Source organism: Rana temporaria, chromosome 3 (assembly GCF_905171775.1).
Source record: "Rana temporaria chromosome 3, aRanTem1.1, whole genome shotgun sequence".
Taxonomy (NCBI): Eukaryota; Metazoa; Chordata; class Amphibia; order Anura; family Ranidae; genus Rana; species Rana temporaria.
Window position 1 is genome coordinate 444,833,978 of NC_053491.1, and position 16,463 is coordinate 444,850,440.

At 47.8% G+C, this 16,463-nt stretch overlaps 1 protein-coding gene across 1 annotated transcript in view; it reads left to right on the forward strand.

Moving 5' to 3' along the window:
- Nucleotides 1-13,821: 13,821 nt before the first annotated feature.
- Nucleotides 13,822-16,463, forward strand: part of EPOR (erythropoietin receptor) — a 48,007-nt gene continuing 45,365 nt past the window's right edge. The window contains exon 1 of the mRNA XM_040346531.1: nt 13,822-14,057. Within this exon, the coding sequence (XP_040202465.1) occupies nt 13,847-14,057 (211 nt within the window). The 5' untranslated portion in view covers nt 13,822-13,846. The remainder of the gene's footprint in view (nt 14,058-16,463) is intronic.

Sequence of the window (16,463 nt, forward strand, 5' to 3'; positions counted from 1 at the left end):
TGATGTCCTTTTTCCCCACATATAGAGCTTTCTTTTGGTGGTATTTGATCGCCTCTGCGGTTTTTATTTTTTGCGCTATAAACAAAAATAGAGCGACAATTTTGAAAAAAATGCAATATTTTTTACTTTTTACTATAATAAATATCCCCTAAAAATATATAAAAAAAAATGTTTTCCTCAGTTTAGGACGATACGTATTCTTCTACCTATGTTTGGTAAAAAAAACACAATAAGCGTTTACCGATTGGTTTGCGCAAAATTTATAGCGTTTACAAAATAGGGGATAGTTTTATTGCATATATTTTTTTTTTTACTAATGGCGGCGATTAGCGTTTTTTTTTTCATGACTGCGACATTACAGTGGACACTTCCAACAATTTTGACACATTTTTGGGACCATTGTAATTTTCACAGCAAAAAATGCATTTAAAATGCATTGTTTATTGTGAAAATGACAATTGCAGTTTGGGAGTTAACCACAGGGGGCGCTGAAGATGTTATGTATGACCTCATCTGTTTCTAACTGTAGGGGGGGTGTGGCTGTAGGTGTGACGTCATTGATTGTGATTCCCTATATAAGGGAACACACGACCGATGATGGCGCCACAGTGAAGAACGGGGAAGCTGTGTTTACACACAGCTCTCCCCGTTCTTCAGCTCCGGGGACCGATCGCGGGACTCCAGCGGCGATCAGGTCTGCGGGTCCCGTGGCCACGGAGCTTTTGGAACGGGTCGCGGGAGCGCACCGTGGGCGCGCGCCCGCGACCCACGGCTGGGCACTTAAAGAGGACGTACCTGTACGTGCCTGTGCCCAGCCGTGCCATTCTGCCAACGTATATGTGCAGGAGGCGGTCCTTAAGCGGTTAAGAAGCCCAGCCGTGGGTCACAGAGAGGAAGAACAGGGAGAGGTAAGTGTAAATAAACCTTTCCCCGTGCTTCCTAGTGAGACTGTCACTGATCGTCTGTTCCCTGTCATAGGGAACGACGATCAGTGATATCACACACTCAGCCATGCCCCCTACAGTAAGAAAAACACATTAGGGAACACTTAACCCCTTTAGCGCCCCTACAGGTTAACCACTTCACTGCCAGTGTCATTTTCACAGTAATCAGTGCATTTTTATAGCACTGGTCGCTGTAAAAATTACAATGGTCTAAAAATGTCAAAAGTGTCTGAAGTGTCCGCCATAATGATACAGTCACGAAAAAAATCGCAGATCGACGCCATTACTAGTAAAAAAAAAAATATTAATAAAAATGGCATAAAACTATCTCCTATTTTGTAAACGCTATAACTTTTGCACAAACCAATCAATAATTGCGCAAACCAAAAATATGTAGAAGAATACGTATCGGCCTAAACTGAGGAAAAAAAAAGTTTTTTTATATATATTTTTGGGGGATATTTGCTATAGGAAAAAGTTAAAAATATAGAATTTTTTTCAAAATTGTCGCTCTATTTTTGTTTATAGCGCAAAAAATAAAAACCGCAGAGGTGATCAAATACCACCAAAAGAAAGCTCTATTTGTGGAGAAAAAAGGCTGCCAATTTTGTTTGGGAGCCACATCGCACGACCGCGCAATTGTAAGTTAAATCGACACAGTGCCGAATCGCAAAAAGGGGCATGGTCCTTTAGCTGCATAATGGTCCGGGGCTTAAGTGGTTAATGAATTTTGGTGAACACAAACACAATTTCTTGTAAAATATAAAAGTTTAGGTTACGCCAAGTAAATAGATACAACACGTGTTGCACTTTAAAATCACACATGCCCGTGGACTGGAATGGCGACAAACTGCAGCTCCTTTCTCTATCTGCAATGTAGAGAGCGTCCTGACTCTCCCGTAGTCCAAGGGAGGGGGCGAGCACGACACTCCACACCAGGGAGAAAGCCTCACATTACTGTGTGTAGTTACAGACAGAAGAACAGGAAGTGAGGATTTCTCAGAAGAAATAAGGACATTTAAAAGCAAAATGGAAGGATGAGGTAAGTGAAGGAGGACTGCACTGAGGTAAAGGAAGCTATTTAGGAAAATAAAATTGGACCTTTACAACCCCTTTAAGATGCATTTAGATTTCATGTTTTTATATATACAGTATATATATTGATACAAAAACATAAAATTACAAAATGAAAACAAAATAATAAATATAAAAATAATAATGTCCGTGTCCCTTTAAGCCTGAAATAGGCTCTGGATCTAATAGATAGCACGCTGCACGCAGTGTCTGTACAGTCTGGATGGCTTTCTGGTGGGAAGTTGGTAAACAAACCATAGTAACATTTATCCTTAACCCATCTCCCGCTCTCCGGCCTCTCTACTCGCAGCCTCAGACCACGCCTTTTTGAAATTAGTTAAAAAAAAAACAAAACGTGTCCAGGCCACAGGCGCCCCCCCCTGCGTCAGGAGAGAAGATATTACACTTGTTTGTGGCTCATGTGTAGTACAGTGTACAGTCCTGGCATCTTATGCCGCGTACACACGATAATTTTTCACCATGAAAAAAACAAAAGAAGAGCGACAATTTAAAAAAAAACACAATATTTTTTACTTTTTTATTTAATAAATATGACAATTTAAAAAATAAAATAAAAATTTTCCTCAGTTTAGGCCGATACATATTCTTCTACATATTTTTGGTTAAAAAAAAATCGCAATAATCATATATTGATTGGTTTGCGCAAAAGTTATAGCGTCTACAAAATAGGTGATAGATTTATGGCATTTTTATTTTATTAATTTTTTTACTAGTATTGGCAGTGATTTGCGATTTTTTACTGTCACCGTGACATTACGGCGAACACATCGGACACGTTTGACACGTTTTTGGGACCATTCACATTTATACAGCGATTAGTGCTATAAATATGCATTGATTACTGTGTAAATGTGACTGGCAGGGAAGGGGTTAACCACTAGGGGGCGTTGAAGGGGTCAATATGTTCCCTAAGATGTGTTCTAACTGTAGGGGGGAGGGGACTTACAATGGGAGGAGACTGATGTGTGTTCCTCTGTACTGGTCTCCTCACCGCTGACAGGAGGTGGATCCGTGTGTTTACACACACAGATCCACACTCCTGCCATGATTACCGACAATCGCGGGCACCCGGCGGCAATCTTAGCCGCCGGGGACCCGCGCCGGGTCACGAGCGTCGTCGCGCGCGCGCCCTAGTTCGCCGGGAACACAGGACGTCATATGACGTCCACCCGGATCGAGGAGGGGTTCCTGCCGCCGTCATTTTACAATGACGCGGTATGGATGTGGTTAAAAAACGTCATTTAAAATGATCGTGTGTGGGCTGCACATCATTTTTCATCTTCTGAAAAACGACAAAAAAAAAAATTCGAACATGCTGCATTTTTTAATGTCGTTTTTCGGGTTGTAAAAAACAATCGTGTGTGGGCTAAAACAACGTTAAAAACCCGCACATGCTCAGAAGCAAGTTATGAGACGGGAGCGCTCGTTCTGGTAAAACTACCATTCATAATGGAGTAAGCACATTCATCACGCTGTAACAGACAGAAAAGCGCAAATCGTCTTTTACTAACACGGAATCAGCTAAAGCAGCCCAAAGGCGAATGGAACTTTCCCTTTAAAGTGCCGTCGTACGTGTTGTACGTCACCACGCTTTGCTAGAGCATTTTGAAAAAACAATGGTGTGTGGGCAACGTCGTTTTTAATGATGAAGTTGGAAAAACGTAGTTTTTTAGCATGATGAAAAACGTTGTTTTCTTTCATGCCGAAAAATGATCGTGTGTACACGGCATAACAGTTCCCGGGAATGAAGACAGGTGCCAAGATGGTTTAACTCCATCCAGAGACATAACTAGAACCTGAGAGCCCCTATGCAAGAAACCATCTTACAAGCAACCTTCCCACTGATCCTGAGGTCCTTTACTCTTTAAGGCTGCATTCACACCTGAACGCGGCGTATTTTACCGCGATTTGCCGTGACAAATTGCGGCGTTTTGTCCCGCGATTTGCCGCGACAAAATGCTGCGTTTTTTAGCCTTTACATACGCCGGAGGGGTGATTAACATTGTCGGCTATGCCGAACGCCGAAAGCCGCCTGAAAAAAGGGTCCGGGACTTGTTTTGAGCTTTAGGCGTACGGCGTTTCGGCGTTCGGCGTGGAGATGTGAACCATCTTCATAGCCGACAATGTTAAATCACCCCTCCAGCGTATTGCAGGCTGCAATAGCGTCGGGCGTCGGGTGTGAAAACGCCTAGGTGTGAATGGAGCCTTAATCCTTTAACCACTTTAATACCAGGCCTATTCTGGCACTTCTCTCCATTTAAAAATCATAATTTTTTTGCTAGAAAATTAGTCAGAACTCCCAAACATATATATATATTTTAGCAGACACCCTAGGGAATACATTTTTTATCTCGCACAATAATTGCACAATAATTTTTCAAACGCCATAAATGAATTAAAAAATAACAAAACAATGGCCCGGATTCAGAAAGAATTGCGCTCTATTTGCGGAGGCGCAGGGCAACGATTTTGCCCTGCGCCCCCGCAAATATTTTGCGCTGCCCTCGATTCACGGAGCAGTAGCTACGTAAATTGCGAGGGCGCGCCGGCAAAATTGCCCGGTGTAAGCGCGCGCAATGTAAATAATCCCGCCGGGGGCGGGAATCATTTAAATTAGGCGCGCCGAGCGTAGAGCGCATGCTCCGTCGGGAAACTTTCCCGACGTGCATTGCGGCAAATGATGTCGCAAGGACGTCATTTGCTTCAAAGTGAACGTGAATGGCGTCCAGCACCATTCACTTACGCAAACGACGTAAAATTCGAACGTCGCGACGCGGGAACGCCGGGTATAGTTTAGCATTGGCTGCCCCTGCTATTAGAAGGGGCAGCCTTACGCTAAACACGCCGTACGGAAACGACGTAACTTGCGTACGCAGGGGGCGCGCAACATTGTGAATCGGCGGAAGTATGCAATTTGCATACTATACGCTGACCACAATGGGAACGCCCCCTAGCGGTCATCGCAAGAATGCAGCCTAAAATCTGCGTGGCATAAGAGCCTTATGCCACTCAGATTTTAGGCTGCAGTCGGCGTAACAAGTTCTCTGAATCAGGAGAACTTGTTACGCCGGCGCAAGTCAGCAGTTGCGCTGCGTAACTATGGTTACGCAGGCGCAATTGCTTACTGAATCTGGGCCACTAAAGTTAGCCCAATTTTTTAGTATAATGTGAAAGATGATGTTACGTCGAGTAAATAGATACCTAACATGTCACGCTTTAAAATTGCGCACACTCATGGAATGGCAACAAACTTCAGTACTTAAAAAGCTCCATAGGCGACACTTTACATTGTTTTACAGGTTACTATTTTTGAGTTACAGAGGAGGTTTACATGAACGGCGTTTACATATGTGGGTGGGACTTACATGCGTGTTCGCTTCTGAGCACGAGCTATCGGGGACAGGGGCACTTAAAAAAAATATATATATACTTTATTTTTTATTTTACTTAACCACTACAGATCCGCGCTATAGACAAAAGACGTCTGCAGCGCGGACCTGAAGTGCCGAGTGGACGTCTTTAGACGTCCTATTGTTTGCATTACCCGCGCGCGCCGCTGGGGGGGGGGGGGGGCGCGCAGCGGGTAAACACTGTCCCGGCGCATCATTGGGAAGCCGATGCGTGTACATGGCAACCGCGATGTCCGCCGGGTACACGCGATCGGCAGGAACACAGCAGGGACGTGGAGCTCTGTGTGTAAACACAGAGCTCCACGTGCTGTCAGAGGAGAGGAGACCGATCTGTGTCCCTTGTACATAGAGACACAGCATCGGTTACCTCCCCCAGTCACCCCCCTCCCCCCACACAGTAAGAACACACCCAGGGAATACATTTAACCCCTTCCTCACCCCCTAGTGTTAACCCCTTCACTGCCAGTCACATTTATACAGTAATTAGTGCATTTTTATAGCACTGCTCGCTGTATAAATGTGAATGGTCCCAAAATTGTGTCAAAAGTGTCTGATATGTCCGCCGCAATATCGCAATATCGCAGGCCTGACAAAAAAAATCGCAGATCGCCTCCATTACTAGTAAAAAATTAAAAATAGAAAATAAATCATAAATCTATCCCCTATTTTGTAGGCGCTATAACTTTTGCGCAAACCAATCAATAAACGCTTATTGCGATTTTTTTAACAAAAATATGTAGAAGAATACGTATCGGCCTAAACTGAGGAACATTTTTTTTTTTTTAAATGGGATATTATTAGAACAAAAATAAAAAATATTGAGGTAGATTCAGGTAGCAATTGCATCTGCGTAACCATAGTTACGCAGCACAATTGCTTACTTGCGCCGGCGTTTCGAATGCTCCTGATTCAGGAACCTCGTTACGCCGACTGCAGCCTAAGATATGACTGGCATAAGGCTCTTATGCCAGTCATATCGTAGGCTGCATTCTTACGATGGCCGCTAGGGGGCGTTCCCGTAGTGGTCAGCGTATAGTATGCAAATTGCATACTAACGCCGATTCACAACCCTACGCGAGCCCTGCGTACGCAGTTTACGTCGTTTGCGTACGTCGGTTTTTGCGTAAGGCTGCCCCTGCTATTAGCAGGGGCAGCCAATGCTACGTATACCCGTCGTTCCCGCGTTGCGTTTTTGAAAAATTACGTCGTTTGCGTAAGTGAATCGTGAATGGCGCTAGACGCCATTCACGTTCACTTTGAAGCAAATGACGTCCTTGCGACGTCATTTACCGCAATGCACGGCGGGAACGCGCCTAATTTAAATGATCCACGCCCCCTATCGGATCATTTAAATTGCGCGCTCTTACGCCGGGCATTTTTCAGGAGCGCCCACGCAATTTACGGAGCTACTGCTCCGTGAATCAAGCGTAGCGCAGGTAATTTACGGAGGCGCAGCGGCAAAACGGTGCGCTGCGCCTCCGTAAGAACTGCGCAAATGTACCTGAATCTACCCCATTGTGTTTTTTTTTCAAAATGTTCTGTCTTTTTCTGTTTATAGCGCAAAAAATAAAAATCGCAGAGATGATCAAATACCACCAAAAGAAAGCTCTATGTGTGGGGAAAAAATTATAAAAATATAATTTGGGTACAGTGTTGTATGACCGCGCTATTGTCATTGAAAATGCGTCAGCGCTGAAAGCTGAAAATTGGTCTGGGCACGAAGGGGGTTTAAGTGCCCAGTAATGAAGTGGTTAAAGGAGTTGTAAAGGAAAATGTTTTTTTCATAGATCACTCCTACAAGGTTAAAGGCACACGTTGTTAATGGCGGGAAGCATGGCGGTGCTGGCTGTGTACTGGATGTGAGCCTTGGAAGGTGATGCATCTGCCTTCCTAGATAAGCGGAGAGTTTATTAAGTCTGTTTATCTGGACGTCTTCTCTGCCAGCACTACTGGATGTTTGTGGTGTAGTGGTGTGTACACCGGAGACGGCTGTATTTCATTCACTCCACAAAGCCATGTCACAGCTCGCTTATGAACTATTCATCCATCTAATGTACCTGAACGCACCTCCACTAGCACACTTTATACACATGTAGCGCCTGTGTACTTTATAGTACCGGTGCTAGTTACATTTAGAGGGAGATCAGAGTGTAGTTAACCACTTCCATACCAGGCACTTACGCACCTTCCCGCCCAAGCCAATTTTCAGCTTTCAGCACTGTCGCACTTTGAATGACAATTGCGTGGTCCTGCGACGTGGTCCCAAACAAAATTGGCGTCCTTTTTTCCCCACAAATAGAGCTTTCTTTTGCTGGTATTTGATCACCTCTGCGATTTTTTTTTGCGTAAAAACTAAAAAAAGACTGAAAATTTTGAAAAAAAAATATGTTTTTATTTTTTTCTGTTAATTTTTTTGTAAATAAGTACGTTTTCTCTTTCAATTACGGGCACTGATATGGCGGCACTGATGGGCACCGATGAGATGGCACTGATGGACATCGATGAGGTAGTACTGACGGGCACAGATGAGGTGGCACTGATTGGCGGCGCTGGTATGCGGCACTGATGGGCACACATAGGCGGCACTGATGGGCACACATAGGCGGCACTGATGGGCACACATAGGCGGCACTGATGGGCACTCATGGGCGGCACTGGGCACTCATAGGCGGCACAGATGGGCACTCATGGGCGGCACTTATGGGTGGCACTGATGGATACTTATGGATGGCACAGATGGGCACTGATAGGTGGGCACTGGGCATGGATGGGCACTGTGGGGTGGCACTGATGGACACTGTGGGGTGGCACTGATGGACACTTGGGGTGGCACTTATGGACATTGTGGGGCAGCACTGATCTACCCATGTTGCCAGTCAGTGCCCATTTGTGGGCACTGATTGGCATCTTTTTTTTTTTTAAAAAAAGCTTTTTTTTTTTTAAGACTTTTTTTTTTTCATGCTTTTTTTTTTTTTAGACCCACCCTGGTGTTCCAGGGTGGGCTTCCCTGGTGGTCCATGTGGCGATCCGAGGGGGGGCTGCGCTGATAAACAATCAGCGCGAACCCCCCCTGTCAGGAGAGCCGCCGATCGGCTCTCCTCTACTCGCGTCTGTCAGACGCGAGTGAGGAAGAGCCATCAACGGCTCTTCCTGTTTACATCGTGATCAGCCGTGATTGGACACGGCTGATCACGTGGTAAAGAGTCTCCGCCGGAGGCTCTTTACCGAGATCGGTGATGCAGGGTGTCAGACTGACACCCCGCATCACCGATCGCGCGCGCGGCATGAAATCCTGCAGGACATCCATGGACATCCTGTCAGGATTTCACAACCACTTCCCGGACGTAAATCGGCCATAGGCCGGGCGGGAAGTGGTTAAACTCTGATCCAGATTGTTAAGTGCAAAACAGGGTCTCTGTCTCAGCTTGGCTGTGCTGTGGGCTTATTCTGTTTTACTGGGGTGTTCTTCCAGCCCCGGTGCTGCAGGTGGCAGCAGTGGAGTCAAGGTTTGGGTGCTCTTTCCCAGCGGCGAATCAGGAGGGTTTGTCCTTGCTGTGCATGCTGGGGAGGGGTATTTATAGGATAGACGCCATTGGTTCGGGGTCTTCTTCATCGAGTGTGGCACCCCTTTAGGGTGACCACATCACGGCCTACCTGGCTGGGGCGTGCGTGCCACGCTGTGTTCCTGCTTCCGGGACCATGCTGGCCCGGGAACATATGAACAGCGACAGGGACCCAGTGAGTGACTGGGTTTCCACTTCTAAGGATCCCAAGCTGTACTGCAGTTCGGTGGGGAGTCAGTCTGAGGAGCGCCATTGTGAGGCTGGCGGTCCAAAAGGGCCTGGACAAACCACCGGGGATCAAGGTAGCCGGACACTGAGGAACTAACCACCTGTCAGTCGGCACCTGGGCGACAAGTTGAAGGAGATCCAGGCATAACTTATCCAAGGAGGGATATCTACAAGAATTCAATCTAGAGAGGGCCTGTGGCAGAGGTATCTTTCTGAGGCTCATTGAGAGGGGTCTGTGGCAGAGACTTTTCCTCAAGTTCACCAAGGAGGGTCTGTGGCAGAGACTTTTCCTCAAGTTCAAGTTCACCAAGGAGGGTCTGTGGCAGAGACTTTTCCTCAAGTTCACCAAGGAGGGTCTGTGGCAGAGACTTATTCCTATAATTGTCCGAGTGATACTCCGGCTGCCAGGTCAGTGAGAGAGGCCTGTCCGGGTACACTAAACCCATTCCGGCGGGAGTGGCGCAGAGAAGTGTTACGTTTGGGAGCAGGACTGTTTCCTATCATTACGCCTGAATCTGCTATTCTCCTTTCTTCTTCAACTGTACTTTCCTTACCACAAGTTTACTGTTTTTACCCGGCTGGGTAATAAAGAGCACAGCAAAGAGCACCTGTCGTGGACATTCCTTTACTTCTACTATATGCAATACACATCATTCACCCCTAGGGATTCGGAGGAGCCGTGAGGTAATGTGCCGCCCAAAAATCCAGCAGCTCCTCCGGGGATAATGCTACACACAGGAAGAGATAATCTAAACCAGGGGTGTCAAAACCCAATTTCATTGCGGGCCACATTAACATTATGGTTCCCCTCAAAGGTCCAGTTGTATCTGGAAGATCACCATCAGAAATCAAGCGTCCCCCATACTCCCTTACATCACCGTGCACCTCCTCTTACCTTGTTCTGCTGCCAGGATGAAGTTAGGGTGGTGCTGAGAAGCAGAAAGTGCAGGGTCTGGAGGAGGACCTGAGGAGGGCTGGAGTCTGCTGAATGCTGAGACCAGGGGATGGCAGAGATGGAAGGGGTGCCACGGCTGCTCAGACAGGCACAGGATTTAAAGGAGGAATTCTGTCCTTCTCTCTGCTGCCAACTGCTGAGATGGGGGGATTGGGGGCAGAGACGAGCCTCTCCGTGGCTGCATGGAGAAGTGCAGGATCTCGTGGAAGAGTTCTAACTTTTTCTCTGCTACCCACTGCTGAGACAAGGTGGGGCGGAGTTGAGAGGGGCGCCGCAGCTGCAGGAGAAGTGTGGCCTGGCGGGCCGGATTCGGCGTGTGGGCCTTGTGTTTGACACTTGATGTAAGCCATCCTTTGTCAACCAGGGCGTGTCCTGCACCCACCTGCACTCCTCTGTACCACCTGCACCCTGCACTCTGTACCCACCTGCACCCTGCACTCTGTACCCTGCACCCACCACCCACCTGCACTCTGAACCCATCTGCACTCTGTACTCACCTGCATTCTTCACCCTGCACCCAGAGGCGTTGCTAGGGGGGTGCGGGGGGTGCGGGCCGCACCGGGTGACACCCACTAGACACCATCCCGATTTAAAAAAAAAATATATATATATATTTTTTTTTAGCTGACACGTGCGGGGGGGGGGGGGGGGGCGGCCAAGGGGGTTTGCACTGAGGGGGGGATTTGCACTGAGGGGGGGTTGCACAAGGGGGGGGGGGGTGTCTGCACTGAGGGGGTGTCTGCACTGAAGGGGGTCTGTGTAACATGCAGGGGTCCAGAGGTGCAGGTGGCTGTGTAATGTAAAAGGGGTGCAGTGATGCAGGGTGCTGTGTAATGTAAAAGGGTCCAGAGGTGCAGGGGGCTATGAGATGTAAAGGGGGCCAGTGATGCAGGGTGCTGTGTAATGTAAAGGGGTCCAGAGGTGCAGGGTGCTGTGTAATGTAAAAGGGTCCAGAGGTGCAGGGTGCTGTGTAATGTAAAGGGGTGCAGAGGGCTGTGTAGTGTAAAAGGGTCCAGAGGTGCAGGGGGCTATGTGATGTAAAGGGGTCCAGAGGTGCAGGCGGCTGTGTAATGTAAAAGGGGTGCAGTGATGCAGGGTGCTGTGTAATGTAAAATGGTCCAGAGATGCAGGGTGCTATGAGATGTAAAGGGGTCCAGTGATGCAGGGTGCTGTGTAATGTAAAGGGGTCCAGTGATGCAGGGTGCTGTGTAATGTTAAGGGGTCCAGAGGTGCAGGGTGCTGTGTAATGTAAAGAGGTCCAGAGGTGCAGGGGGCTATGTGATGTAAAGGGGTCCAGTGGTGCAGGGGCTGTGTAATGTAAAGAGGTGCAGGGTGCTGTGTAATGTAAAGGGGCCCAGAGGTGCAGGGTGCTGTGTAATGTAAAAGGGTCCAGAGGTGAAGGGGGCTTTGAGATGTAAAGGGGTCCAGTGATGCAGGGTGCTGTGTAATTTTAAAGGGGTCCAGTGATGCAGGGTACTGTGTAATGTAAAGAGGTCCAGAGGTGCAGGGTGCTGTGTAATGTAAAGGGGTCCAGTGATGCAGGGTGCTGTGTAATGTAAAGGGGTCCAGAGGTGCAGGGGGCTATGTGATGTAAAGGGGTCCAGTGGTGCAGGGGGCTGTGTAATGTAAAAGGGTCCAGAGGTGCAGGGGGCTGTGTAATGTAAAGGGGTCCAGTGGTGCAGGGTGTTGTGTAATGTAAAGGGGTGCAGTGATGCAGGGTACTGTGTAAATTTAAAGGGGTCCAGTGATGCAGGGGGCTGTGTAATGTAAAGGGGTCCAGTGATGCAGGGTGTTGTGTAATGTAAAGGGGTGCAGTGATGCAGGGTACTGTGTAAATTTAAAGGGGTCCAGTGATGCAGGGGGCTATGTGATGTAAAGGGGTCCAGTGATGCAGGGGGCTGTGTAATGTAAAGAGGTCCAGAGGTGCAGGGTGCTGTGTAATGTAAAGGGGTCCAGTGATGCAGGGGGCTGTGTAATGTAAAGGGGTCCAGAGGTGCAGGGTGCTGTGTAATGTAAAGGGGTCCAGTGATGCAGGGGGCTGTGTAATGTAAAGGGGTCCAGAGGTGCAGGGTGCTGTGTAATGTAAAGGGGTCCAGTGATGCAGGGGGCTGTGTAATGTAAAGGGGTCCAGTGGTGCAGGGTGCTGTGTAATGTAAAGAGGTCCAGAGGTGCGGTGCTGTGTAATGTAAAGGGGTCCAGTGATGCAGGGGGCTGTGTAATGTAAAGGGGTCCAGAGGTGCAGGGTGCTGTGCAATGTAAAGTGGTCCAGAGGTGCAGTTGTGGAGAGGGGTACACAGTAGTAACAAAAAGATATTGAAGGATGCAGAGGTATGCAGGGGGCACAGTGGGGTGTTTTTACATTTTAACGTGTGGGGGGGGGGGGTGCCAGATATTGGATCCGCCCTGGGTGCCAAATGCTCTAGGTACGCCCCTGGCCTATAGGCTCCTGAGATGTGAATTCCGGTTCTGGAGAAAGAGAGGTGGGGGGAGGGGACAATGAAAAATGGAGAGAAAGAAGAAGGGATAGAAGGAACAAGAAAGATGGATAGGGAGAGAAAAGGGGAAGAAAGGAGAACAGAGAGCAAACAGTAGGGTAAAAAATATTTGAAAAATGTTATTGGGGGGGGGGGGGTTGACACCATATTTTACCGCACCAGGTGACACCAACCCTAGTGACGCCACTGCCTGCACCCACCTGCACTCTGTACCCTGCACCCACCACCCACCTGCACCCTGCATCCACCTGCACCCTGCACTCTGTACTCACCTGCACCCTGAACCCACCTGCACCCTGCACTCTGTACCAACTTGCACCCACCACCTACCTGCACTCTGTACCCACCTGCACCCTGCACTCCCCTGAACCCTGCCCTCTGTACCCCCCTGCACCCTGCACCCTGCATTCTGCACAAGATTACCAGAGACTGTGATTTACTGCATGAGATTACCAGATAATTTAGATAACCAGGTAATTTAAATATAAAAGATAAATTGTTAATAAGCAGGGGGTGGGGGGGTGGGAAGACTTGGGGGGGCCTTGCGGCCGCTATTTTGGCCCCCCAAAATAGCGGCCGCAATTCCAAAAAAATTCAAAAAAAAATCTTAATATCCGGGCGGGGGGTGGGCGGGATGGCCGCTATTTTCACTAAACATTTTAGTAAAAAAAAAAAGGGAATATTTTCAACAAATATTTAAATAAAAAAAAATAGTTAATTAAAGGGTGGGGGATTAGCCGAGTCGCGGCCGCTATTTTTGCCGAAAATATAAAGAAAAAAAAAGTTAATAAGCGGGGAGGGGGGATTGTGAGTCGCGGCCGCTATTTCCCCCCGAAAATATAAAGGAAAAAAAGGTTAAAAAGCAGGGGGGGCGATGAGTCGCGGCCGATATTTTTGCCAAAAATATAAAGAAAAAAAAGTTAAAAAGCAGGGGGGGGGGGGGGTTCTACAAAGTATTGACTCAGGGGGGCGCTATACAAATGTACATAACACGTTTCACATATTTATTTCTCATTTTCCTTCTTATCTGGCATTGCAAGTAAGAAAGTATGGTAAATTCTTGTCTCAGCATAGAGAATAGGAGAGATAGAGCAGGCGGAGCTTGAAGGGTATAGATAAAGAAACACACCGACAGGCGAGAAGTGTACACTAAGATATGACAAGAGACTTTTACATACACCCAGGGACAGAGCACAGGGACAGAGCACAGGGACAGAGCACAGGGACAGAGGCTGGCAAGGGCCCATTCTCCACCATGGTACCCACCTTATCCATTACCCTTCATTGGTGTTCTTTACTACTGGCCATGAGCCTGATGCCTTGCAGACCTGAGAAGCATCAAATGACCTCTGAATTTATTCACAGCGGTATGTTTTTTTATTTTTATTTTTATTTTACCTTGTCTACATCGACTGTTTCTTAATGGTCCCCATGGGGGACATGTGCACAAAATTATTGAAGAGCGACTGTATTAACTTTCTTGCCCTAGGACAGGGATTGCCAAACTTTCTAAACAAAAGGCCAGTTTACTGTCCTTAAGACTTTTGGGGGGCTGGACTATGGCCAATGGTAGTAGAAAAGGTCCTGATGTCAGTGGAAAAAATACAATGCCCCATCTTTGGTGTCATTGGGAGGAATTGTGCTTTATCACTGGTGTCATTGGAAGGAATTGTGCCCCTTCATTGGGGACAGTGCGGGGGGAATTATGCCCCATTGTTGGTATCAGTGGAAGGAATTTTGCCCCATAATTGGTGTCATTGGTAGGAATTGTGCCCCTTCATTGGGAACAGTGAGGGGGGAATTATGCCCCATTGTTGGTATCAGTGGAAGGAATTTTGCCACATCATTGGTAGGAATTGTGCCCCTTCATTGGGGACAGTGAGGGGGGAAATATGTCCCATTGTTGGTATCAGTGGAAGGAATTTTGCCACATCATTGGTAGGAATTGTGCCCCTTCATTGGGGACAGTGCGGGGGGAATTATGTCCCATTGTTGGTATCAGTGGAAGGAATTTTGCCCCATAATTGGTGTCATTGGTAGGAATTGTGCCCCTTCATTGGGGACAGTGAGGGGGGAATTATGCCCCATTGTTGGTATCAGTGGAAGGAATTTTGCCCCATAATTGGTGTCATTGGTAGGAATTGTGCCCCTTCATTGGGGACAGTGAGGGGGGAATTAGCCACATTAGCCTGTCCGGCCAGGTTCTCTGCACCCACCCGTACTCCCGCAGCATCGCTCGCTGCTCGCTGCAGCATTACCTGCGCCTCATATAGCAGTGGTAACTTTCCGCCGCACGTAAGCCTTACGTAAACGGCGTAGCGGGCGCAAGTACGTTTGTAAATCGGCGTATCTAGGTCATTTGCATATACGATGCGTAAATCTACGGAAGCGCCCCTAGCGGCCAGCGTAAATATGCACCCAAAATACGACGGCGTAGGAGGCTTACGTCGGTCGTATCTTGGCAAAATTCAGGCGTATCTTGTTCCCAGAATAGGGCGCATAGATACGACGGCGCATCTCAGAACTTACGGCGCGTATCAATAGATACGTCGGTGTAAGTCGTCTGTGAATCCGGCCCAATGTATATATATATTTTTTTTAAAGTGCCCCCCTCCCCGCATGCTCGTGCAGCAAAGAAAACACATACGTAAGTAAGTCACGCACGTGTAAACTGTGTTCAAATCACACATGTGAGGTATCGTCGCGATCGTCAGCGTGAGAGCAATAATTCTAGCACAAGACCTCCTCTGTAACTCTAATCTTACATAATCGATCGGACATTCCGCCAACAACTAAGCCTAAGGCCCCATGCACACGAGACGCTGGTAAACGCGAGTTCAGAGGCATTTGGAAAGCTTTTTCAACTGCCCCTGAACACATTCAATGTTATCCTATGTGTCCATGCACACAGTCACGTTTTTCTGCGTTTTTCGGCAGTTGTGTTTATGCTCGTTTTTTCAGAAGCAAATAAATGGGTTCAGACGCAAAAGTTTTCGCGTTTCAGACGCAAAACGCGACAAATCGCGGCAAAAACGCGGTACCGCCGTTTTGCCGCGATTTTGTTTATAGGCGTTTTTAAAGGTGCCATATTTTTTTTACATTAAAAATCTCATAAAAAAACATAAAAAAAATATAATTGCTTGCATTGCATTGTGGACAATCAACAACTTGTGGCAGGTGATGTGGCCAGTGGACAATCCACAACTTGTGGCAGGTGACATGGCCAGGTGACGTGGCAAGTGGACAATCCACAACTTGTGGTAGGTGACGTGGCCACGTGATGTGGCAGGTGACGTGGCCAGGTCATGTGGCAAGTGGACAATCCACAACTTGTGGTAGGTGACGTGGCCAGGTGATGTGGCAGGTCACGTGGCCAGTGGACAATCCACAACTTGTGGCAGTTGACATGGCCAGGTGACGTGGCAGGTGACGTGGCCAGGTCATGTGGCAAGTGGACAATCCACAACTTGTGGCAGGTGATGTGGCCAGGTGACGTGGCAAGTGGCAATCCACAACTTGTGGCAGGTAACGTGGCCAGGTGACGTGGCAGGTGATGTGGCCAGGTGACATGGCCTGGTGACGTGGCAAGTGGACAATCCACAACTTGTGGCAGGTGACGTGGTCAGGTGATGTGAGCAGGTGATGTGGCAAGTGGACAATCCACAACTTGTAGCAGGTGACGTGGCAAGTAGATAATGCACAACTTGTGGCAGGTGACGTGTCCAGGTGACGTGGCCAGTGGACAATCCACAACTTGTGGCAGGTGACGTGGT